At 37.1% G+C, this 27,040-nt stretch overlaps 3 protein-coding genes across 5 annotated transcripts in view; 2 read left to right on the top strand and 1 right to left on the bottom strand.

The window, feature by feature from the left end:
* Window positions 1-27,040, top strand: part of LOC134673879 (scavenger receptor class B member 1-like) — a 353,882-nt gene that overhangs the window by 215,539 nt on the left and 111,303 nt on the right. The window lies entirely within an intron of this gene.
* LOC134673618 (uncharacterized) overlaps window positions 1-27,040 on the bottom strand; it is a 61,787-nt gene that overhangs the window by 21,218 nt on the left and 13,529 nt on the right. The gene's annotated exons all lie outside the window — the stretch shown is intronic.
* Window positions 13,704-20,649, top strand: LOC134679563 (uncharacterized). Of its 2 annotated transcripts, none has more exons than XM_063538520.1 (6): window positions 13,704-13,864; window positions 14,481-14,629; window positions 15,275-15,398; window positions 16,509-16,673; window positions 17,299-17,394; window positions 20,056-20,649. In XM_063538520.1, the coding sequence occupies exons 1-6, from the start codon at window positions 13,820-13,822 to the stop codon at window positions 20,563-20,565; spliced, it is 1,089 nt and encodes a 362-aa protein (XP_063394590.1). In that variant the 5' UTR covers window positions 13,704-13,819; the 3' UTR covers window positions 20,566-20,649. The 2 variants fall into 2 exon arrangements, with proteins under 2 accessions (XP_063394590.1, XP_063394589.1); XM_063538519.1 differs by having other exon boundaries at window positions 13,736-13,864; window positions 14,466-14,629.

Genomic DNA, 27,040 nt, shown 5'->3' with positions numbered 1-27,040 from the left:
TCTTTCTACGATACGAATTCGAATTAGCATCATTGTTTCAGATGGTGTCAACAAAAAACAACCCAAGCCTTCAGAATCTTGTAGAATGTCAGGATATAGTTCCTGATATACAGTGTATTCTGTGCAATATGTACATTTGCCTGTTACAGTAAGTATACATCTATAATACCTGTGGTTTTCCATCATCAACATCATTCGCTTGCCTTTTGCCCATCACTTGGGGCATGTTTGTTCCTTCCATACTTCTCTGTTGTTCGTCATCTCATCATTCACCTGCTTTTTTTTTCATATCATCTCTCACACAATACATCCACCCTTTCCCAGGTTTTCCTTTCTACCTATCGTTCGAAGTCATCACTTAAAAGTCAAATCACGAGGAGTCAATAAAATTTTTGCATCAAATTACTTTGCCACTCTCTGTGTGTGTGGTGGAATTTGGTTAACCTGAGAAATTTAATTAAAAAGTACATAAGGGTCATTCCATGTGATTTCAACAAATTTGAATTAAAAAGTGTGCCGCATGATTTTTGATTTGCATTAAAAAAATTGAGGATATATTTCATGGTGGCAGAAGTGCTGAACCACCACCAGTTTTTTTTTATCTTTTAATTTCCAAGTTTTGCCCATTCGAAGTTAGCAGTGGAGTCAAATTCTTGCTTGTACAAAATCAGACCTAACTTTTTTTCTATAAAAGGTAACGAAATAATTATTACTTTTTTTGATTAGGTAAGAAATGTGGATATTATACTGTATGACAAAATTTATCTGAATTAACTACAAAAAAAATGGTGACCACCCGAAGTGTACACCTAATTGGTCAATTATTGCAATTTTAAAATGGTTCTTGTGCCAACCCTGTTGCATATCAAATATTACTTTTTTCTGAAATATAATGTACTTGCCGTGTTCATCTTGTAAAATAAATATAATTGTGTTAGATCAATTACTTCTAATAGAAAAATGTAAGTGAAAATTGAGAAATTCGAAAAATGCTCGTGTTTGACTCTAAAAAAATCCATGTGGAAGAGAAAATAAAAATTTGATTGTAGTCAGAAAATATAGCTGATAATTTCGTTACTTAGATTTAGAAAAAAAAGTTTTGTTATTTTGCCTATTTTTTGAAATATGATTTTTTTTACATGCTACTTTTTACAACTATCGATACAAAATGTTTTATGTTATAAATTAATAAAAATGGGACGGTAATTGGTCATACGGATATTATTTACGTTTTTTATGTTCAAATATTTTTTTTGACATGGCAATAATTTCATTTGTAAATTTAATGAGGGTAGAAATTCGACAATGCACTGTTACCTGACAAGGATTGTGAATCACTTGCGAATGTTTCTTAATTTAGCCGTGTAGTGAATAACCGACGCCTCCTGACTTGTTAACAAGCTTTATTTGCATGTTACATGGCTAAATTACGAACATAAGTAAACGGCTCAATAATCCTTATCGAAGTTCTATAGGAAATCGTATTTATCTAGGAGATAATGAAGTGGTGCAAACTCTTTGTAGTAAGTGCTTGTGTTATTAATAGTTGACTGTTCAAATTCATGGGATCAAGTTCTTTTTCGTCTCAAAATCAGATGTCGAAGAAGCTGAGGTATATCTATCAGAGCGATTTAAAAATATAAGGACCATAAAAAATACACGTTCTTATCATAGCTTCGTTCCCATTTCTCAAAATGAATTAAAAGTGCGACGTTATTCAACTTCAGAAAATTTTGAAGTAGCAAAGGTTTGCAAATGATTTTTTTTTGTATAAATATATAAAGTAAATTTCAATCGTCTGGATTTTATTTATATTCTTCCATCGAATTCATTCATATTTATAAGTTTAAGGTCATATGTATTTTAATCTGCATAAATACAACAAGAGCGAAAATGTATGAGACGAGCAGTTTAAAAAATCATATTTCAAAAAATAGGCAAAATAACAAAACTTTTTTTTCTAAATCTAATTAACGAAGATATCAGCTATATTTGCTGACTAAAATCAAATTTTTATTTTATCTTCCACATGGATTTTTTTAGAGTCAAACACGAGCATTTTTCGAATTTCTCAATTTTCACTTATATTTTTCTATTAGAAGTAATTGATCTAACACAATTATATTAATTTTACAAGATGAACCCGGCAAGTACTTTATATTTCAGAAAAAAGTAATATTTGATATGCACCAGGGTTGGCACAAGAACCAATTTAAAATTGCAATAATTGACCAATTAGGTATACACTTCGGGTGGTCACCATTTTTTTTGTAGTTAATTCAGATAAATTTTGTCATACAGTATAATATCCACATTTCTTACCTAATCAAAAAAAGTAATAATTATTTCTTTACCTTTTATAGAAAAAAAGTTAGGTCTGATTTTGTACAAGCAGGAATTTAACCCCATTGTTAACTTCGAATGGGCAAAACTTGGAAATTAAAAGATAAAAAAAAAACTGGTGGTGGTTCAGCACTTCTGCCACCATGAAGTATGTATATCCTCAATTTTTTTTATTCAAATCAAAAATCATACGGCACACTCGATTTGTTGAAATCACCTGGAATGACCCATAATCAATTAACTTATATTTTGTCTTTAACAGTTTATTGCTGAAGTTGATGGCATTAGTGGAACTCTTCTGTAAATGTTTACTATATACTTTCAACTTGGTCATAATTGAGGTATTTATGCATATTTTAATACATTTTCTTATTTTTTTAGATTGTATTTTGACACTTTTTTTTTGAGAATTTTATAAATTTATATAACATCTAGTCGCCGAGGCCTTTAGACAGGTATGCCATTTCATTCTAATCTGAACCTTTAGGTACCTATTTTATCAAATCAAAATTGCATTTTCTTGGCAAGTTTAGATGTTTGGCCCCGTAAACAACATGACCATCGCTAACGTTCCGTAGGGAATGAAATGCAACTGTCACTGTCACACTAATATGAAAGAGTGATAGTGTTAGACCAAGAAAAGTCTGCAGCGATTTTGATAGTTCACGCAGTGCAAGTATTATTCTTAACGTCAAACATCTATGAAATTATGACGTTTGAATAACACTTGCACTGCGTGGGCTATCAAAATCGCTGCAGACTTGTCTTGGTCTAGCTCTATAGTTCGTTTTTTTAGCATTAGAAAGAAGGTAAGCGATCTTGACATGTCTTTTAATTGAAAATCGATTTTTAAAAACCGGGCAAGTGCGAGTCGGACTCGCGCACGAAGGGTTCCGTACCATAATGCAAAAAAAAAAAAAACAAAAAAAAGCAAAAAGAAAACGGTCACCCATCCAAGTACTGACCCCTCCCGACGTTGCTTAACTTTGGTCAAAAATCACGTTTGTTGTATGGGAGCCCCATTTAAATCTTTATTTTATTCTGTTTTTAGTATTTGTTGTTATAGCGGCAACAGAAATACATCATCTGTGAAAATTTCAACTGTCTAGCTATCACGGTTCGTGAGATACAGCCTGGTGACAGACGGACGGACGGACGGACGGACGGACAGCGAAGTCGTAGTAATAGGGTCCCGTTTTACCCTTTGGGTACGGAACCCTAAAAATCAGTAATTATTACTTATGGAAGCAGAAGAAATTTACATAGTTACATATTTCCCGTGACTTACTTATTTTTAAAACCTGTTTTTCAATAAAAAAACACATCAAGATTGTTTACCTTATTTCTAATGCTATCACCTTGGCTAGGCCACCTGTGGCCTATTTTATAAAGCTACAAATTACAATTTACAAGCGGAAGTCTCGTTCTAACACGTAGCGTTGAGAGAGCGGCTATTTAGAGGTTGTCAGCTCTTACCCCTATCTGTATACTGAGAGAGCGGCTATTTAGAGGTTGTCAGCTCTTACCCCTATCTGTATACTACGTGTTCCAAAATTCAACGATAAGCTGGCACCAGAAGATGGACCTGCTCATGACTACTCGAGGAAACATAATAAAAAAAACCGGGCAAGTGCGAGTCGGACTCGCGCACGAAGGGTTCCGTACCATAATGCAAAAAAAAAAACAAAAAAAGCAAAAAATAAACGGTCACCCATCCAAGTACTGACCACTCCCGACGTTACTTAACTTTGGTCTAAAATCACGTTTGTTGTATGAGAGCCCCATTTAAATCTTTATTTTATTCTGTTTTTAGTATTTGTTGTTATAGCGGCGACAAAAATACATCATCTGTGAAAATTTCAACTGTCTAGCTATCACGGTTCGTGAGATACAGCCTGGTGACAGACAGACGGACGGACGGACGGACGGACGGACGGACGGACGGACGGACAGCGAAGTCTTAGTAACTAAAAAAAATATCGGCTCGATTCGGAAAATGAGTTAGATATCTATTAGACATCAAGAAGTTACGATATTGATAATTGAAAGATATTTGTAAGGTAGATATGTCAAATTTGACGTTTCCGCGATTCTGGACGTCCTCTTGAACGATTTCCACAAGTTATGACTTAGATATCCAAGTCACATCTAGTCGATATCTAATGTAGATCTAGTTGATCTCTATATCGTCTCTAATCTTGCAATTATCTCGTTTCCCGAATACGCGTGTATATCTCAATTTATCATAGAATTACAAGAAAAAATAAAAATCGACAGTTCTACAATTCCTTCCAATTCCCTATGTCTACAATTTTACATTTTTTTTTTTCAATTTTTAGGGTTCCGTACCTAACCTCAAGAAGTTACGATATTGATAATTGAAAGATATTTGTAAGGTAGATATGTCAAATTTGACGTTTCCGCGATTCTGGACGTCCTCTTGAACGATTTCCACAAGTTATGACTTAGATATCCAAGTCACATCTAGTCGATATCTAATGTAGATCTAGTTGATCTCTATATCGTCTCTAATCTTGCAATTATCTCGTTTCCCGAATACGCGTGTATATCTCAATTTATTATAGAATTACAAGAAAAAATAAAAATCGACAGTTCTACAATTCCTTCCAATTCCCTATGTCTACAATTTTACATTTTTTTTTTCAATTTTTAGGGTTCCGTACCCAAAGGGTAAAACGGGACCCTATTACTAAGACTTCGCTGTCCGTCCGTCCGTCCGTCTGTCCGTCTGTCTGTCATCAGGCTGTATCTCACGAACCGTGATAGCTAGACAGTTGAAATTTTCACAGATGATGTATTTCTGTTGCCGCTATAACAACAAATACTAAAAACAGAATAAAATAAAGATTTAAGTGGGGCTCCCATACAGCAAACGTGATTTTTGACTAAAGTTAAGCAACGTCGGGCGTGGTCAGTACTTGGGTGGGTGACCGTTTTCTTTTTCCATTTTTTTCCGTTTTTTTTTTGCTTTATGGTACGGAACCCTTCGTGCGCGAGTCCGACTCGCACTTGCTCGGTTTTTTTTATTATGTTTCCTCGAGTAGTCATGAGCAGGTCTATCTTCTGGTGCCAGTTTATCGTTGAATTTTGGGACACGTTGTATAAATAGGTACTTAGATGGTGTTATTTTCACATTTTAATTCATCAATCTAATAACTCTTACAATCCTCGTAAGGTAAACGTACTAATGCTCGACATGCTAATGCCCAATAGATGACACCTTGCTGTCACCTCTTTTGACAATGACTTACCTAAGTTTACAGATGACATGTACTGGTACCGCGCGTCGAGCACCAGTATGGTTACCTTGTTAGGGTTCCGTACCCAAAGGGTAAAACGGGGCCCTATTACTAAGACTTCGCTGTCCGTCCATCCGTCCGTCCGTCCGTCTGTCACCAGGCTGTATCTCACGAACCGTGATAGCTAGACAGTTGAAATTTTCACAGATGATGTATTTCTGTTGCCGCTATAACAACAAATACTAAAAACAGAATAAAATAACCATTTAAATGGGGCTTCCATACAACAAACGTGATTTTTGACCAAAGTTAAGCAACGTCGGGAGTGGTCAGTACTTGGATGGGTGACCGTTTTTTTTTTTCCTTTTTTTCGTTTTTTTTTTTGCATTATGGTACGGAACCCTTCGTGCGCGAGTCCGACTCGCACTTGCCCGGTTTTTTTTTAAAACATGCAGTGTATTCGAAACACCACCCGCCTCATGACACAGCTGATCGCAAAACACGAAAATCGAAATTTCGTTATCTGTCTCTCTATCGCTCGATTAAGCAAGAGTAATAGCTGCAGATAACGAAATTTAGATATTCGTATTTCGCGGCAGGCCCTCTGAGCAGTATTGCCAGCGCATCTGTTACATTTATTTTGACACCACAGGTGGCAATGTTGGCATACCCTACTTTCCAGGCCTATTTTACTATTATTGTGTTTCAGATATACTAGTAGTCTAAAACATGGTCTTCTCTTCCCAGAGTGACACAAGCCTACGTCACAATAACATGGCCGCTATATATAGCGCTATCGCATATTATCATACAGCGCTGTCGCATGATGACGTAGGCTTGTGTCAGTCAGGTGACCTAGAAAAGACGGGAAGAGAGTACCAGGCGGAGTATATTATTATACCATGTGTTTCAGATTACGCGAATAATAGAACATACACATTGTGAACGCCCCGTGAGTTCTTTCAAAAGTGTCTCCAAAATGGTATTCAATAAAAGACAGATATGTTAAGATTCAGTTAGTGGAAACCGTTTTCTCTCGAAATGGAAATTGTATGCAAAAGTACAGGTGAAGTAAATGTCATTTTCTCAGTAGCTATATTTCCCTCTTAAAGTTGGTGTTTAAGTCTCGTGGATGTGGTATAAAGTTACTTTTTATGCTTTAGTTTATTTACGTAAAGTAATATCATCTATTTCGACCCTTATTGCCATATCAATAAAATTCAAAATCAGCCATAAAAACTGCTACTGCTGCAGATGGCCCCCATGACGTGGGCGCGTACCTAGGTACTCTTTTCATTAATCTTGAATAAAATATGAATGTGGGTTACTTACCCACTTATTATGGTATAATCTGCTATAGTCCGTTTTTTTAGCATTAGAAAGGACTTCGCAGAAGTAAGCTTGTGGTTCCAAATGCGGCACTTTTAGCGGTAATAATTTGAAGTAAATTATATGTATTGACCATGCTACATTAGATAATTCAATAATTATTAACAAATAACGAGCCTGATAAAAACTGCACGCTTGCTTCTGTGGAGTTCTTTCTAATGCTAAAAAAACGGACTATAGAGTTAGACCAGTTTTTTTTCATATAATCCATTCCAAGACTCCAAGTCTCCAACGATTTTGATATCACACGCAGTAAAAGTTTGTTTTAAACGTCTAACTTCTATGAAATTATAACGTAGAAATAAAACTTGCACTGCGTATGCTCATGATCTCTGCGTATTATCAAAATCGTTGCAGACTTTTCTTGGTCGAACTCTATCATATCCCTACGAATATTTAAATGCGAGTATCCTTATTTGTCTGACGATCTGCTTTACGCTTAAGACGAAACGGGAGCTGAGCTAAAAGTCAATTTTGAGATTTCAAGCTGAATATACCCGTCGCTCTGACGGGGCGTAACCGCGGCGTGAGAGACTGTATTTGTATGTGTACTTAATGCACGCACACAGACGCGTGCGGTGCGCCCGTACTCGCGCTGGCGCGCACCTCACTGATTGCAATTTGCATTGCCACTTTTTGTTACTGCTACTACTAAGTAGGGTAATTCGCCAGTAACTGGCCACTTTTAATAACTGGCCGCCCTAAACTAAAAATGAATCCTATTCACCTATAAACAGAATTCATTTTAGTATAAGATTTCAATAACTTCAATAACTGGCCACTTTATACTAAAATTAATTCTATTTATAGGTGAATATAATTCATTTTTGGTTTGGGGTGGCCACTGACGAATTACCCTATTGCGATTGAACTTTTTTACTTACCCGGCTTACGTTTACGGAACTCGATATCGAATAGGGTAATTCGCCAGTAACTGGCCGCCCTAAACTAAAAATGAATTCAGAGGCGTAACTAGGGGGGGGTTGGAGGGGGCACGTGCCCCGGGCGCCGTCCAAGGGGGGGGCGCCAAAATCGGCAAAATACCTCCCATAGAAAATGGACCAGCCAAAATGTAGGACACCGCCAAATGTATACAGGATGGTCCAAACCTTGACCTCCAATAATTTTTTTTAGAATCGTCGTCGTGGGTTTATCGGAATACAGGGCGTCCCAAGACTATAGGACATCAAGGGAAAGTACTTTAAATATCGTAGATAGGATATTTTGCTGAAAGAAGACTTTATTTTAATTTAAAAAGCAATTTAATCTGCATTCATAGATTTTTAAATAATTACATGGTTGAACCGGGAATCGAACCCGCTACACGAGAAAAAAAAATCAGCCTGTAGTTTTATTATACCGATCGAAAGGATTCATGCAGTTTAAATTGTTTTTTAAATTAAAATAAAGTCTTCTTTCAGCTAAATATCCTATCTACGATATTTAAGGTACTTTCCCTTGATGTCCCATAGTCTTGGGACACCCCGTATACCCCATGTATGTTAGCCGATTTTTCGTAGTTTACGAGTTTGTTAAGAAATTCCTGGGTGCAGCTTTGCTTTGCTTTTATGTCTTCTAATAATTGTTATTAGAAGACATAAAATAATAATTGTTATTGTTGTTGTTAATTGTTATTGTTGTGTGTTGTGTTGTTGTAATTGTTTTGTAATAATTGTGGTATTTGCACTGATAACATGAAATAGCGATGGGGAAGTGACCCCACAAAAGAGGACTTTTTTTAAAGAGTTACTAATTTGGAAGCTTTCCACCTCAGTTCCTTTGACCGGCGACTCTCAAAAATTTGTACAATTAAGTATAATTTTTTTGACCTTTTAAAAAACTTTGGGTCTACTACCCTGGCTAGTCTGTTTCTAAAATAACAAAAAGTCCTTGAAATCGCTTGTATTTTTTATTTATTTAGGTAAGGGCAATATCTAAGCTTGACATGCTTGAACGTAAAAGTTTGTCTTTTTTTCCCAACTCAGCGAAGTGAGGATGCTGTTTTTTTAGCAACTGCGCCGTTTGTCAAGGATTATGTTACAAAAAGGAACATTTAATAAAGTTCAATAGTTTTTTTTATAAATTAAATTTTCACCCCGGAATTTCTTAACAAAAGTTAAAAGTAATAAAAATCATAATTCGAAAACTACGAAACTAACATACATACTTATTCTGATAGCCCACAACGTGAGAAATTTAAAAAAATTATGGACGTCAAGGTTTGGGCCACCCTGTATAAGACATGACGTGCTAACATCGCTCGTTCTGTGATACTAGAATGTCGTGAAAAACCTGTGTCAGGTATTGAGAGCATTATATCCAGAGCTTCGGTGTGGGATCGGGACAATTTAGTCCAATTCAATCCCACCAAGACTCAATTTTGCGCGTTTAGCGCTAAGAAAACCTAATTTTTCAAGGCACAAGCCTTCCCATGTCAGGGAGTATTGGGAGCCTCGGTGTTGACATCTCTATCAGTGACGTCCAATGATTTCGTAGCCACCTTGCTGGGTAGGCTGCGCTCGTATCCCAAAAAACTCGGTGTGCTCAATAAAGGGAGGCGATACTTTACTCTGGGGTAAACAGATCCCATTTATTGAGTACTGCTGTCACCTTTGGGCAGGAGCATCTGGATGCCACCTTGGACCCTTCAAATCAGTTCAAAGGTGCGCTGTACCTATGAATAGTCTACGATCCCAAACTCACAAGCGATATTGAACCTTTAAGTCTAAGGAGATCTCCAAAAAATAAGTGTATAAGTTTTAAAATGGTCGGCAACGCGCATGTAACGCCTCTGGAGTGTATATAGACGTCCATAGGATGCGGTGACCGCTTACTATCAGGTGGGTCGTAAGCTTTTTAGCCACCGATGTACTAAAAAAACACTTATTTGTCTCAATTAAAAGTAAACTTTAATAAGTAAAAAAGTAACCCTTTTGTTAGTTCATTTCGTTTGGGAGGGGGGGGGGGGGCGCAAATTTGGTGCCTGCCCCGGGCGCCATATCCTCTAGCTACGCCACTGAATGAATTCTATTCACCTCTATACAGAATTCATTTTAGTAGGTATTAATTTAGTAGGTAAGGTTTCAATAACTGGCCACCTTATACTAAAATGAATTCTATTTATAGGTGAATAGAATTCATTTTTGGTTTGGCGTGGCCAGTTACTAATAGTGGCCTGTTACTGGCGAATTACCCTATTTATGTACTTAGTGGTTAATACTAGTATCAAGTAAGTATTTTTTTTTTCAATAATGCTCAGAAACGAAGTATAGACATGACAAATACAGGGTGATTCATGAGACGTGAGCAGGACTAATCCTGCACACTCAGTAACTGATAATTGACCGATCACCGTCGTATTTAGGTGAAACAACCACAATTTTTCCTATTTTTTAACTTTTTGGTGAGGGCAAATTTAATTATCTACAATCATGGTTACCCTACAAGACCCAATTAATAACCATAAAACCTCTTTAACCGTAATGACAGCATTTGATTACGAAGAAATAAACTGTCAAACTTGAGTGAGATACGAGTTTTCAAAAGTAACCAGACCGTGATGACAGTGATGACATTCAATTTGACACAGAATATCAGTAGTTTAGTATTCTAATTATAGGGTGACCATGCATGTCGTAAATAAATTTATTAATTTTTTTTTTCAACACGAGTAGAAATTTAACGTTAATCTTACTAATACTGATACGAAACAGTTGCTTATAATTTACAAAAGGCGCAGTCTTAGTCCTGCTCACGTCTCCTGAATCACCCTGTATAAATATTAACGTCTTTGTAAGGCAGGATTGGACATTCTATAGAGTAAGAGTAAGTGTATGAAACAACCAATTCAGCTAAGACTAGGGAATGCTATCTAGATCTCGCAATTTCGAGATCTCGCTAGATCTCGCACGTATTTTGGAAATTTAACCTAGTTGACAGGAAATCTCGATATATGCAATCTCAGTCGAGATCTCGATTAATATATTCGAGATCTCGAACAAGACTGAAAGTGAAATACTTTGTTTTAAGTAATATATGACCTTAGATTCATGTTGTTCAGGCAGTGCTATTATGTGTCCGGCTTTAGCTCTATTATTGTTACGCAGTTTCTAACATCTAGTGGTTTAACATCGATAGCATTTCATAGAAGTAAAGTAAAAATTAAAATTGATTTTATGTTAAATATTTAATTTGTTGTTGTTATTATCAAAATATAACATGAGGTACCTTAAATAAGTAGTATGTCGGCGGCATATCGTAAAATTGTAATCCTTGGCGTATCATGAAACGCCACCATTTCCTGATCTAATATTAACCCAGGCATATCACGATCTTCCTTATGAAAGAGACGGCAGATCCATCAGAGCAATGCATTCTTTGATATTCCTAGCTTCATAGCGGGCGCATTGTAAAATAATTGATCGAGAAATCATATACATATTTTCAATTATTTTGTAAATGACTACAGTTATGACTACGGTTATTAGAAACCAATTATAGTATGTTTAATATTCTTTATAATGGTATGCATCACCAATTGATCAGTAAAATAGAACCCGAGAAATAATGATCAGTTGAGGTCGGTCGCCCGCCATTTACGTGACGGAACAAAATTCATCATTACTTTGTTATATGTATAATAGTTATCATACATCAATAAAACTTATGTTTTTGGAAAGCTAATGAAATTTTTCGTATATTTTATAATAACATTAATTGCGGTAAAGTTATAATTTATTGAGTTAGACGCATGTTTTGTCAGTACTTATGCCATCCATGCACGGTAAAAAATCATATTTTTTTACATATTTTGTAAATGACTACAGTCATGACTACGGTTATTATAAAACAATAATTGCACGTTTAATACTCTTTCAAACGACATCTCACACGAACCGATCGGTCCCATAGGACTAAAGACGTGAACAAATATCAATGCTGGTCGGCCGCCCACTTTTTTCTTCCTTTTTTTCGACACGTCCCCCCCCCCCTCCATAAAATAAAAACCGGTTTATTCATATTCTGGAGACCACGAGGAACACGTCCATACCAGTTTTAGGTATTTAGAAGAGATGTCGACGAAAATCGTGAAGGAGACGACTTTTGTTTAATTTGCCTATAGACTATAGGAATATCAGAATATCACACCTTTAGGTTTGCGCAAAATGGCTGGTGTTCGCTAGGCAGATCATGAAATGTCGACGTTTCATTATATTCCTAGGAATATCTCGATACGCCCGACTTTACGATGTCTATATATATGGAATTCTTAGAGATTATTGATTAAAATAACACATTTTTAGTTACTTTGTCAAATTCGATCTCGTCGAGATATTAATCTCGATCCCGAAAATCTGACTGTCGAGATCTCGAAACACCCAATCTCGATTCGGATTTTTCGTGCGAGATCTCGAATCGCCAATCTTGGTGCGAGATTGCATTCCCTAGCTAGGACCTTAAATTGCTCGACAATTACGGAGCGTGACTGTACCTAAAAATTTTGTAAACCCATAACCATGCAATAAAATATTTTTGATTTTGATTTCTAATTTGAAATATTAGAATCAAAAAGTTCAAAATAGATTGTACCTATGTAACTACAAAAATGTGTTCCCTCTCAACGCAAAACCCCTTGTGTCTTAGGAGGATCTAGATATTTTCACACAAGACGGTTTATCGATAACTTCTTACATCACTAGATTATCGACATTAAATGTCGACTATTGCCCATCACTTTTCTGGCTGTGTACGTATTTAGAAACTTGACTCCGCCCCTAAAATTAGTGCGATAGGGACAACTGCAGCTGAGGCGAAAAATCCTGCGTAAAAATGACAAAAATCGAGGTTTCGTCCTCCTCTTTTTCCTCCTCCAAAACTTAACCAATCGTAACCAAATTTGGAAATCTAAATGAAATTATCTGTGTCGGACCGTTTTGCTTTTTTGGCTTATTGATATCAGTTTTGAATACCACGCCTCTCATTGCGGCATAGTCAATTAGGCCATTTTGGCCATTTTTGAAGGGCTCTAGCGCCTTAAAAAACAAAAATATCAAAAAAAGCAAAACGGTCCGACACAGATATTGACAATATTAATCTGTGTTGAAAAAATCATTGCTCTAGCTTCAAAAACCACGGAGGAAAACGAGGACTACGTTTGTATGGAGAAATGACCACTCCTGTTGGCTCTTAAGTCGCTGAACCGTTTAGATGATTTTTTTAATGGAGACAGTTAAAGTTGTGGAGGACAAAGGATAGTTTTTATTATAGAAAGCATCAATAATCGTATATAATATCATAAAACTATTACGTCAACGAAGAGGTATTGTTATTCATTTTAATAGTAGTATACTTTTTTTCTCATATTACAGATATAGAACATAAAACATAAAATATCCACTGCAAAATCCATTCCGATGATTGTGAATATAGTTACTTTTTTAATATGTAAGTTTTTTTTTATATTGTAACTTGTGTTCTACATACAGACTCTTTTTGTTTGATTAGATACTTTTGACGCGTAGTCTGATCTCCTAGTTTTGATGCTCACTGTATCTACGTATATCCCTAAACCCTCACAAAAAAAGTGTTTAGCCGAAATATACATCAAAATGATCTATCATATGCTAGATCTTTATTTTCGCTGGCATTTTCGATGATTCAGTTCGACGTTCGGGATAAATCTACTTATCTAAATATTATTAAAAGTGATTTCTCGAAAATCGCACTTCGATAGCAATGAAACGGGTGTAAAACGCGTCGTAAAGCGGTTCGATTCGGCTTTCGCAACGTTTGTATATGGGTAGAGCTATTTTTGTGTTGCGAGTGGAATGGCGAGTGTCATAATATGTTTGTGGGGTTTATTGGTTTTGGCGGTGAGGATTATCCACTTTTATCATAATTTCTACCCCGGGTTTTTTCGGACCCGGGTATGTCCTTAAACTATACGTCCAGGACCCGGGTATGTCCTTAAACCACGTCCAAGACCACCGGTGGACGGGCAGCAGCGTCCCTCAAATTCGGTGTACTCGACTGCGATCGTCAACCCGCCTGCCAAGCGTGGCGATTATGGCATTCACCCCCCAAAAAAGGGGGAGGCCTATGTTCAGCAGTGGACGTCTTATGGCTGAGATGATGATGATGATGATGATCATAATTTCTGGTGCTCTAGAAAGTATTGTAAGTCTCGGAGCATGTAAATAAGACAGCTACCGTTTTATTACTAGTCCGGCGATACTTTACCAGTGAAGCTGCCGATGTCGTTGTAAAATTTCTTGGTGCTGTATAATATAAAAGTATATAGGAGATATTTTACCAAGTACCTTACTACAATTTTTTAAGGATACCATAAGATTATGTTAGAACGCCATTTAAGTTTATATTTTTTTATAAGTTAAGTTATCTATTTTATATCAAATACATAGTGTAGTCGGTAACCTTGCTAAATTTAACTTTTTTATGCAAGTTTACTTACAGTTTACAAGTTTACAGATATCACCAGCATACAGCGAGGATGCAACTCCGACAGGGAATGAAGTGCCTCAAGAGGTGGACAAAGTGATAGAGGATGAGATCACCGGCAAACTCAGCAAAGACCTGGCGCAGAGCATCGAGAAGAAATTCCTGGTAGACTTGGAGAAGTAGGTTTCAATGCTTCAATAGGATACCTATTACAAATAGAAGGGAAGTAGGGGAAGGCCTTTGGCCTCCTGATCTCGGCCTGAAGCTCGCCCTACTATGGGCTTACGACACAGTAAAGCGACATGGTGTTCATGGCCTACATACATACAGTGTTTTCTGTAACAGGAGCAATAAATTAAACTGTAGGCTGTACTCCTCAAACTGACCAACATTTGTTCAGCAACTTTTAAAAATTATAAATCCTTTAGACTTCCTCTTTTTCATACAAAATAAATATTGCCTTCAATGTACGCTGACATCAGTGTGTTTGACGTTACTTGTCACGCTTTTAACATAACAAAATTTGCAATACATTGCGTCTTAGAATAAACTTTAAAGTGTAATAATAATCAAACCAGGATAACTCCTGGTTTTCAAAAGTTGCTGAACAAATGATGGTCAGTTTGAGGAGTACAGCCTACAGTTTAATTTATTTCTCCTGTCACAGAAAACACACTGTATATGTTGTTAAGTTTATAGTAAAAACTAGATGCATCCATAAAAGGATTATTTCCAACGGATTGCAGCACACAAGTGATCGAAAGAATAGAATTTCATATTGAAACAATAGTTCTATTTTAATAACTACTTAAACGTTTCTGCAGATCAGTGAACATGGTGCTGGTAAAGATCCAGTTGCTGCTGCAGAACGGCACCACACACATCCTGGAGCGGCTGTCCGACCTTCAGGGGCAGTTAGAGGAGATCAGGAAGTCTACAGGAACAGAGGTTTCAATAAAGTTGATATATTTCTATCTTCGAACAGACTATACAAAAGATCCTCTGTTCTTTTCCTGCATGAATGAATACTTTTTTACTGACCTAAAAGAATGTCCTAATGGTGGACAAATGTCTTCCCTCTTTCCCACCATTTGGTCCTGGCTAATGCGAACTCCCGCTACTTTTTGTACTATACCACAGTATAATAAAGAGTAAGTTACTAACGTACAGTATGGACACTCCCTGCCTCCCGTGGAAAGTGCCGCCCACCCGCTCTCGGTTACCTCACAGTTACCGGCTGGCAAGGACGCGACGATGCGGTGTGCAGAGCGGAGGCCACGTAAAATATTCAAATATTCAACAAATATTTACAAAACCTATCAGATCACACTGAAAACAACACAATATCTATATGAACAAAAAATCATGTTTTCAACTTACGTAATATTTTGGTGGCCTGATTTCCTTACAAAAATTGTGTTACTTCGTTTATACCGATTCAAAATAGGAAACTATTGTATAAATCGAGCTTAGATACCCACCTTACAGCATAATACGATTCTTATTTATTCCTAATTCGTGCAATAAGTTTTGAGTCGCTGAGGTCATCGAACTTGACAACAAAATGGCGAGAACCCTCGCACGTCTTATCTCACTCACACAAGCATAGAACGCGTTCACCTACACGAGCTTAGCTGTCTGCGTAGGAACGCGTTTGTTTCATACATTTGATCGCCAGTGTCCGGGGTGTGACTATACGCCAAATATATCCACTTACTAGAACCCTGTCCAGAGCAACTTCTTTCGCTTCCTTCGCTGGTTTCTAGTTGCTTTAAATATGTAATCAAAGAAAATTCAACAAGATCTTCTCCTTCCAAGTTCCACACACACCTTTTCCTCGAACACTCTTTGTCTCTATTGAAAAAAAAAGTCGGGTAATTTCAATTGCCACGTGCCTTAAAGAGCGTGAAAATTAGGGTACAACCCTACACAGGCCAGCATGGGGACTATAGTCCAAGCCCTCTCGCGCACAAGAGGAGGCCTATGCCCAGTGCCCAGTGCCCAGTGTTGTGCGTAGGTATATAGGCGAATGATTAATGTCCACTGCCGTATTTGCAGCTGGACACATGCCTCAAAGAGCGCGAGAACGAGACCGCCCAGCTAGCTGAGAAGGCGATGCATCAGATGGTGGTGTGTGGATACGCCCTGATAGGGCATAACCCTACACAGGCCGTCGGTGCGGTTATTACTTTGAAGAACATGATCAAGACGCGTCTGCAGCCCGTAAGTGACTTCAATTGTCAATCTATTTTAATAGAGCGTGTATTTGTATATAATCACAAATTCATAAATTCTTACCGTTTAATTTACTTTGTTATTGTGATTCATGTTTATTTTTTTATTCCAAATAAATCTATTTCTAAATGTGCATGTTTATGGGTCATCCATTAATTACGTCACACGAATTTCTAGGTTTTTTGACCCCTCCCCCCCTCCTTGTCACACTTGGTCACATTTGGCAAACCCCTCCCCCCTAGTGTGACGTCACATTTTTTCTACGAAATCGCCAAATCAATTTAAGTAAGTAGGTACCTAAGTATTATTAATATTTTATCAAAATATTTTTGACGATATAAATATTAAAAATTTCATAACCCAAAACTGCTTAGGGCAGAAAATTAAACGAATAAAAACGATTATCGTTTTAAAAACTTGTTATTTAAATGTACAGCGAATAAAATAATTTAAATCAATTTTTGGTTACTGATGAAGTTAAAGTGACGTCACAAAGTTTGTGTTTCCCCCCTCCCCCATGTCACAATATGTCACATTTTCTTGACCCCCTCCCTCCCCCTAAACGTGTGATGTAATTAATGGATGACCCCTTAGTTTAATATCCCGGTTCCAGGTCCGCGCACAGAAGAAGGAACTTGACGAATTGCTGAAGGCTTGCGGTCACCAGCACAGCTCTTTGAAGAAGGTCATCAAATGTGTCATCGCTCAGGTATTGATTTATCTAACGTTTTGATTCCTTAGCTCCACTTTCACCATCCTATATACTAAGCCGGGCCGGGGTTAAGCGGTTAAACCGCTAACCCAGTGTCAAATGGTGACCATGGTAACTCCAGATTTAACCGGTTAACCCTGGTTAGTGGAATGGTGAAATGGCGCTTACTGATTACTATTTAGCCTTGCGTCGGATAAACTGTTAAGGTATGGCATCTTAGGAATATAAAATCTTAGGGTCCCAGTAGGACGTAAATCTGTCAAAGCCATTTTAAGGTTACCAATGTTAACATTCTAATCTCCATTTTTTTTCTGCAGATTTTTTAATTGCTGTACCAAGCGTTTGGCTCTATATTATTTAAATTGACCTATAACTTAGGTATTTAATCCTTAGGAATTTATCATTATTTTACAATCGCAATCTGTCAGGAATAAAAAAGTCTAAATTAGGATAATACTAAGTAAAAGTAAGTACTTCAACATAAAGGATATTTCTCAAAATTAAAATAATTACAAATAATCTCTCAAGCCCATATTAGGGGCTCATTTCTCGAACGGTATTAGACTAATATTATTAGTCCACAAACTGTCAAATCGTATAGGTTGCCAAGTTGCCATGGCAACACACTAATAATATTAGACTAATATCGTTCGAGAAATGAGCCCCAGTTCAAACACTACAATTCTCAAGCATATAAATTATTGAATCACAACTCCGTGTAATTTAATTTTGAAATAAGTAACTCAAGCGTTCTTATTCGCGGTTCCCAGTAAACACGCGTTCGTGTATTCTCCGTGTCTTTGAGTTGTAATTTATGCGCCACGAACGCCGAGTATATTTTGGAAATATGTTTATTTCCCGCTCTGACACTTGGAGTGACGGACATGTTTGAACATTTCTTTAACAACTGCGTTTCGTTTGGTTGGTAAGCCTGTAAATTTTCGTGATGAGAACCATGAGATATTTGGCGCGGCCAATTTGAATTCGCATGGCAGACTATAAAACCGGGCAAGTGCGAGTCTGACTGGCGCACGAAGGGTTCCGTACCATAATGCAAAAAAAGGCAAAAAAAAACGGTCACACCCGGATGGGTGTACTGTGAATACTAAAAACAGAATAAAATAAAGATTTAAGTGGGGCTCCCATACAACAAACGTGATTTTTGACCGAAGTTAAGCAACGTCGGGCGGGGTCAGTACTTATCCAAGTACTGACCCCGCCCGACGTTGCTTAACTTCGGTCAAAAATCACGTTTGTTGTATGGGAGCCCCACTTAAATCTTTATTTTATTCTGTTTTTAGTATTTGTTGTTATAGCGGCAACAGAAATACATCATCTGTGAAAATTTCAACTATCTAGCTATCACGGTTCGTGAGATACAGCCTGGTGACAGACGGACGGACGGAAGGACGGACGGACGGACGGACAGCACAGTCTTAGTAATAGGGTCCCGTTTTACCTTTTGGGTAGGGAACCCTAAAAAGCACCACCATAGTATAAAGCATTAGACTAATATTATTAGTGTGTTGTCATAGGAACCCGTACCATTTGACAGATGTGGACTAACAATATTTGTATAATACCGTTTAACACATTCACTGCCCCCGACGCACATGTGCGTTCACCGTCATACGTTTGTACCTAGGCCTCGCCCCCCCCCTGGCAGTGAATGCGTTAAGAAATAGGTCCCAGTTCGTAGGAAAAAAGTAGGCCCCAGGTCATCAATATGGATACAACAAAATAAGTAGTCGCGTTTCACATTAGTTAGTAGGTACGACAGTTGCCATGCGTAGTGGCCACAACTTGTTTCTCACTCTCCATTTTGTAGTTAAGGTGATCAATCAGTTTATTTAAATTATTTTGTAGGTATTTCAAACATCTACATCTTTTCATTGAGCATATTATTTTCTCACACCTACACATATACTGGAATAGCGAAACTCGATCTAGGTCACACGGATAGATCTTTCATGGATCGTGCTAACATCCGTTGGTAGTGTAGAAATAGCGTCTATGGTTCAAATTCGCTGATATTCACTTTTTTTTAATAATTAAATAATCCACAGGTCACTAATAGTATTTTTCAAACAGCATGGGTACGGATGTCAACTCCATACGATTTAAAACCTTAAAACGCAAAATATTGTTGATGTGACATATTTCACCGTACCCATAACTGCTTGAAAAATACTGTAGGCAATTTTAACTACTTAAAGTTTGTGTCATTTCTTTCTTTCCATTTCTTTTTTTTCTATTCAACAGCCACAGAATACTGAGGGAAGTAGTGTCACCCAATGTATGGGACGTGCAAATTTTGGTATCGGATGAATTCACTTGGCACAGATATAGTATACGTAATGGCCCGGATGTCTACCGGGCTCAATTAGCTTAGCTTTACGTATATTACATCTGCGCTAAGTGAATTCATCCGATACCAAAATTTGCACCTTATGACACTACTTCCCTCAGTAAGAAATTGACTTTTTTTCAGACAGCTAACAGAAAAACTGACAGCGTGAGCTTGGAAATAGGGTTCCAATTGTTTGAGTACGGAACCCTAAAATTATTTTGGATATAAAACATCTATATCTAGTATCTGGTCTAGTCGTATTCAAATTAAATGTTCATTTCATCATAGATGGTTCGTTTGCGTTTCAGTCGCCCATGGTAAAGGCAGCCATGATGGATGTGACTAGTCAACTGATGCAGGGAGTAGTCGAACTGACGAAGATACTCGCCCACGGCGCCATGCACGAAGCTTGCCTCATAGAAGTCATCAGAACAGTCGAAGACGAAGCCTTGGGCCTCGTAAGCAACGTTAGGAATTGTGCATTTGGAAACTTTACTGAAGAAGCTAACAAATTCATAGAAGAAAACAACGCAACAATACTCGATATACCTACAAAGAAGAATCGTAAAATTAAAGTAGATCCAAATAAGAAAGAAGTTGTAGAAATGAAGAAATTAATCAGGAGAATGCTAAGTGAGGGTAATGTAGATGATTTAGACAAGCGCTTTAAGAAGAAGTTGAAAAAACTGCAAAAGGATCTGGCATCTGGTGAAACCGAGACCAATGCAACAACAAATGTAAATGTCACTTTAAATGATACTAAAGTAGATTTGAACAGCACTTCATTTGTTTCAGCGGTGATTTCAAATGATATCTAAAATATTATGTGAGATGTTTTTATTTCAATATCAGCTTGTAGAACACGTTTTATTTCCAAACATATTAGAGAATCTAAAAATAAACTCGCTTTATTATTTGACGCTGTTGATGTGATAAATCGTTAAATTTATAATATATAGCGACTGATGGATGGTTTGCCATAAACTATGGAGAATAATATTTTAGAGCTATAATGATGAAACCGAGTCCGTGGTAACTTTTCGTGATAATTAAAAAAAATATCGTGAATCATTACGACATGGATATTTGTATTGAAAAAAACTTTCACGACTTAAACATTGTTAAACTTAAAGTCCCATTTTCGTGGAGTAGAGATACTATTTTTTAACTGGGAAATTGCTACTATTTATCTAGACGTAGTATCTGAGAGTCTACCGCGAAAAACGAACATTGAAATTTGCTTATCTGTCGCTCTCTAGCCCTTGCATATTCGAGCGACCGAGATATAGATAATAAAATATCGATTTTCACTTTTAAGACAAAACAGGAGCTGAGTTTTAAATATTTTAGGTAAATATACCTGTCTCGCTAACGGAAGCGGCTCCTAAAACTAGTCTGATAAGCACAAGGCGAAAAATCCTGCGTAAAAATCTCAAACATCGAGGTTTCGTACTCGACTGTTTCCTCCTCCAAAACGTAACCAATCGTAACCAAATTTGGAAATCTAAATGATTATGAAATTATATGTGTCGGACCGTTTTTCTCTTTTAGCTAATTTATATCAGTTTTGAATACTACGCCTCTCATTGCGGCATAGTCAATGAGACCATTTTGGCCATTTTTGAAGGGCTCTAGCGCCTTAAAAAACAAAAATATCAATAAAAGCAAAACGGTCCGACACAGATATTGACAATATTAATCTGTGTTGAAAAAATCTTTGTTCTAGCATCAAAACCCACGGAGGAAACAGTCGAGTACGTTTGTATGGAGAAATGACCATTCCTGTTGGCTCTTAAGGGCCCTGTTGGTCCTAACCCAAAGCAGGTGACCGACGTTTTTTTTTCTAAATTTAACTCAATCCCACTAGCAAGCAAGGCAACGTCTAAAATAAATTATCGGGATTACTGTTACCTGGTATTATGGATCAAATATTTAAATGAGTAATGTGTCCGCCATCATAGATTTAGCTAGGATCAGTCATATCCTGCTTGGTAGCCCTAACCCGAATCAACTTTCATCGCTACTATTTACGCTATCTCTTGAAAGAGGTTGCGGCAATGCGTGAACTCCGGCGCATGTTGTAAACATATTTTATGTTTATGTTACTGATTGGTAAGGAATATTGAGGGTAAACGTATCATACGAAGATAATTTTTGGCTATGCTTTGTAAAATATGGTGGGGTATTGTAAAATATGAAAGAAAAGCAAATTAGTGATTCTGATGCCGACGTTGTTCCTTTCTGAAACTTTGACTCCCAGAATTCAGTTATAAATAAAATAAAAATAAATCATTCAGCCTATAACTCCTATAAGTATACGTCCAACTGCTGGGCACAGAGGGGCTACCGTGAAAACCGAAATTTGCAAATTGCGGGGATCTTTCTCTTTTACTCCAATGAAGGCGTAATGAGAGTGACAGAGAAAAATGCCCGCAATTTGCTAACTGCGATTTTCGCGGTTATAGCCCAGGCCCAGCCTCATGAGCGTGAGGGCTTGGGCTATAGTCCTCACGCTAGCCCAGTGCGGATTGGGGACTTCACCTTTGAATTTCTTCGCAGGTGTATGCAGGTTTCCTCACGGTGTTTTCCTTCACCGAAAAGCCAAAAAAAAGTACTTAATATCCTGACTCAATGCAGTTTGATTAAATTTTAAATATTATCAAGCGCTTAAATTGTATAGTCGGTATTTGCCGGTAGTTTCTTTGCTAACAAAACTGGAGGTCCCTAATACTGGCTTCGAATCCTAGTAAGGTAATATTTCTCTATATACGGCAAAAAGTGCCGATCGGCCATTGGTCTATAGGTACAGTCATCGCAGTCGATGTAGGCTGTAGACTACCTCCTCAAAATAATTTCTTCAGTCGCTGCAACTATCATCTGCAAAGATGCTGTGGCCAATGATGATTATCTATCGCCAATTTTTCCAAATAGGGTCATGACCAACCCTCCCACTCTAGTTTCCATGACCGTATCATGTGGCTGGAGGTGAATGACTCCGTCACCTACATTTCCTCTAATTATTTTTTTCTCTGGATCGGAGCCAAATTTTAATGGACGCGCGCGCAGACAGCCGGCAAAGTGTTTCTCTCATGTTTTAGGTAGACTTTTGGGTGTTACCTATTAGGTATATATTTTTAAAATGTATGGCTTTCTAACGTCGATATTTTATAACGATGTAGCCTAGTCGGTAGTGAACTTTGCTTACGAAGCTGTAGAGTATTATCTACTACTCAGTCTATCTATCTGGTTTTGTACAAAAATCACAGTTGGATCGTGCGGAGTGAGTTTCAGATTTTCGAATGGTCTTTTCAATGTTTGCTGTATTAAAATGGAGGACATTAGTTGGTTTAATATGTAGAAGTCATAAAAGTCATAAACTATCGATAATTTTATTCATTGTGGCAAAACCTAGAGTAAAGATTACAATACTAGTTGTAAGTGTTATAACTGCACCTGCCATGGCATGAAAGCCAAGATTTGGAGAGCACTATACCGTCGCCCACTACTACCTCTTGTTTATGGCCTTATACAGCCATGTCTTGTTTGTCTAGACTGGATCTCTCTAATAAGTTATCACCCATTCTGCTACATGTAATATTTTATTTTTATTTTATTTTATTTATTTATTTTATTTTATTTATTAGGAAAACTTACAGCTTGAGTAACAAGTTAGGTAATAACATAGAGACAGTAAGCCAATTACAAGTTTCCACAGGTAGAAACTGTATACAGTATATAGCGTGCGAACTTACAAATTTAATAAATAATACTTACTTACAATTATATTTTGCTTAACATGGAGAATAGACTTACACAGTGGACGAGAAGAACAAAAGAGAAATACTAATATATTAAAAAAAAAAAACGACAGAAGTAGGTACATAAGTGTTAACAGTGGGAGAAGTCTTGGCTCATTAGTTTGCGTATAGAACTAAAGCTGTCACAGAACAGATCGATGAAATCATGATGTTTGCAAAGCTGATTGAAAGACCTAGAAGCTCTTAGAAGAAAGGAGTTTTTCCTGTATTTACTACGAACAAAGGGAATATGGAACGTTTTTTTGGTGCGACAAGGTATGCGTGAGGGGACTGAGAGCATCAATTTCGCTAATAGATCAGGACAGTCTACATAGTTCTGAGCAATTTTCATAATGTAAATTACGTCAGATATATATATTTTTAATTGAGATTGTTTAAGTACAGTCAACGGTAAAAATATGGGTGTAGACAACTTACTCAAAAATATGTCCCATAGTTCTTAATTCACTGACATAAGAGTTATGGGACATATTTTTGAAATTATTTGTACACCCATATTTTTACCGTTGACTGTACCACCCGGTTAAAAGATTTTTTTATGACATAATTATAATCCTAAACCGAAACATATATGAGACGTTTTTGGTTAATATACCTACTGGCTGCCAAAAGATACGGACGATTTCCTAATATTTGAAGACATGACACTTGTTTTCTCTTAAGATTTAAAGTAATTTTATTTTACCTCTAGAGTTAACTTTTTGTTTTTATTATACATAAAATCACACACACTTAAATAAAAAAAATTGTACTGACACCTGACCGTAAAGGACGTACGAATCAAAAATGCTTATGGTTCTGAAAAAGAAAACCTGAATATAAGTTCTTATAACGTTGACTATACAAAAAAAACAATCATAAGCTCGTCTAGACCAAGTCAGACCAATAAATTATCACCCACTTCACGAGAAATACTGGAAATAACACGAAAAAGGTTGATCTCGTTGAAGTGATCAGCTATATTTTCCCAGTCGACTCAGTAGAGGATTATGATAGTATTATGTGGACACATTTGTTCATTTAAGTATACTTCGTAGAATTTATTCGAAATTGTTTCGGTAAAACTGGAAATTGTCCGCATATAGGTATGTAGATTTCGCGCCATCAAACACCTGCAGGAATAGACATTTTCTTGGACGATACACACATTTTAATTTTCCACTACCTACACTACAGTAAATGCGTCATCTTCGACGTATTCATCGTCTGTTTGTTTCTCACCACTTTAAACTAACGGCTCGGCCACGACATTGCGCGACTGGCGGTGGCGGCGGCAACCATAGGTTGGAGCGAGACAGCGATCGGACCTTTCGTTCTCACCTACGGTTCCCAACGCCGCCCCCGGTCGCGCAAAGTCGTGGCCGGGCCGTAAACTGTGGAATAAACTGTTGGCCGCGGAATTTCCGGACCGATATGACATTGAAACCTTTAATAAAACACCTTCAGACCTACACTTCTGTACTGAATGTACATTCTTACTGAATAAAGATATTCTTTATTACAGAATAAAGATATTTATATTTGTATTTGTATTCTGAATAGTCTGACCAAATAAAGGAAGCCACCGACTCTTCCAAGCTACATCATATCATCATAGTAGTGAGGGCTACTTTGGACCGCAACCGATGGAGACAGATTGTTTATTTGAGGGGTTCCAGAACCACGATCCTCAGTAATGAGGGACCGACCAGAGAGAGAATGTACATTAATTATTTATCGCATGACTAATCCGATCGAAAACACGCTCTCAAACAATAATAACAATGAATGTTTAGTAAATATTGGACGCAAGCAAGGAAACCACATTATGAACATCCTGTGGGTTCACGGAATCGCCGGCCAAAACATTTCTGAAGCACGGACTACAATGTGAACACCATGTAGATGAATCAACAGGGTTAAAAAGGATTTTGGATCGTTAATTTTAAATCTCGGGGGCAAGCAATGTCAAAATATTTGATAACAAAATTCTGCTACTTTTCACCGATTTATATTTTCACGATTTGTACCTACACTTTATTATGTTAGTTTTTCTTCGAGACCACGGGGACGATGCCGTCGTCGAAACGTCTGAGGTCATTTTAAACGCCATTAATTCATTTTGTATATGAAAATTCGGTTTAAAAATAACGATAAAATAAAATCTGAAAAGCTTCCATCGATCTTCACAAATAGAACAGTCAAATACGTCAATTAAAAGTTAAAGTAAAACATTTCGATTACCGCATTCATGTCAGGCGCGGATCCACCGTTGTGGGCACGGTGGGCATGCCCACAACCCTAATAGGGTGCCCTATTGATTCCCAGTAGAATTACGCCGATTTTTGTTTCGCAGACGCTTTGGCAGAATTTAAATAGAGTAGTCAGTTGATCGATACGCAGATTTACTTTTCGTACAATGAACGTTTGTTGGTGAAAGTAAAATTGCCCGAGTAAATTAACCATTGGCCGAAACATAGTACCGGTCATAAGTATTTAATATCAGCTGAAAACTCAAATTATTAATTATACAGAATAAACAGCAATTTTTTAAATTGTAAACTTATAGCTTAAATTTAAAAATTCATAATTTTTTGTACATACTATTAATTAAATTCCAGCTTTTAATTGACTGTCATAGGAGTTTTAGTCTATATGGGTATAGAAAGGGCTCCATAGACCTTAAAAAAAATCGCATGCGGTAAAATTCCGACTATACTTAAGTGTAGGGGCAAGTGCTCTACATGTGGACATTTTCCAGATTTCGGCCTTAGTTTGTTCATAAATCATAAACTATTGACAATGTCAAAAACTTACTTATTTCTTTTGAACAATTATTAATTCGTCTATCATTGCAGACTAGTTTTATGACGTTAGCTGACTAGGAACCTAGAAATAAATGTTAAAATTGATACAATGTTTGTCCATGTGATCGAGTGCCACTTGACAAAAACTTTAAAAAAAGTTATAAAACGTTACTCGACTGAAGGTTGTTTGATGAAAAGATTACTGAATGATATGTGAATCAAGAGTCTACCAAAAGTCAGTCGACTAAAAGTTACATCTACGAATAATTGACTCTGCGAAATCATTTTCGGCGAAACGTTGTGTAAGCGAATCCACAATCTTCTAACAATTGGTCGGGGAATCATTAGGGTAGATGCCCCAGCTGAATACAGAGCCCTAATTATTTGCAAGAATATAGGTTATTTACTAACAGGGGCAATTATTTCTTCTTAATACCAGCTTTTACAGCCGAAGGAGTTTCTAGCGTAGTTATCTATCTAAGCGCCACTTGCATCATCATACTAACCCGGGGTTAACTGGTAAAACCTGGAGTTACCATGGTTACCAGTAAAATTTGACACTGGGTTAACGGGGTAACCCCGGGTTAGTGGGATGGTACAAGTGGCGCTAAGTGTGTATAGACTGAAATAAATCGCTTGCGATCCCTCTGCGAATTTATTGGTCGGGGAATCATCAGGTACCCTCGACT

Source organism: Cydia fagiglandana, chromosome 2 (assembly GCF_963556715.1).
Source record: "Cydia fagiglandana chromosome 2, ilCydFagi1.1, whole genome shotgun sequence".
Classification (NCBI taxonomy): domain Eukaryota; kingdom Metazoa; phylum Arthropoda; class Insecta; order Lepidoptera; family Tortricidae; genus Cydia; species Cydia fagiglandana.
This window is presented reverse-complemented; position numbering and strand designations above follow the sequence as displayed.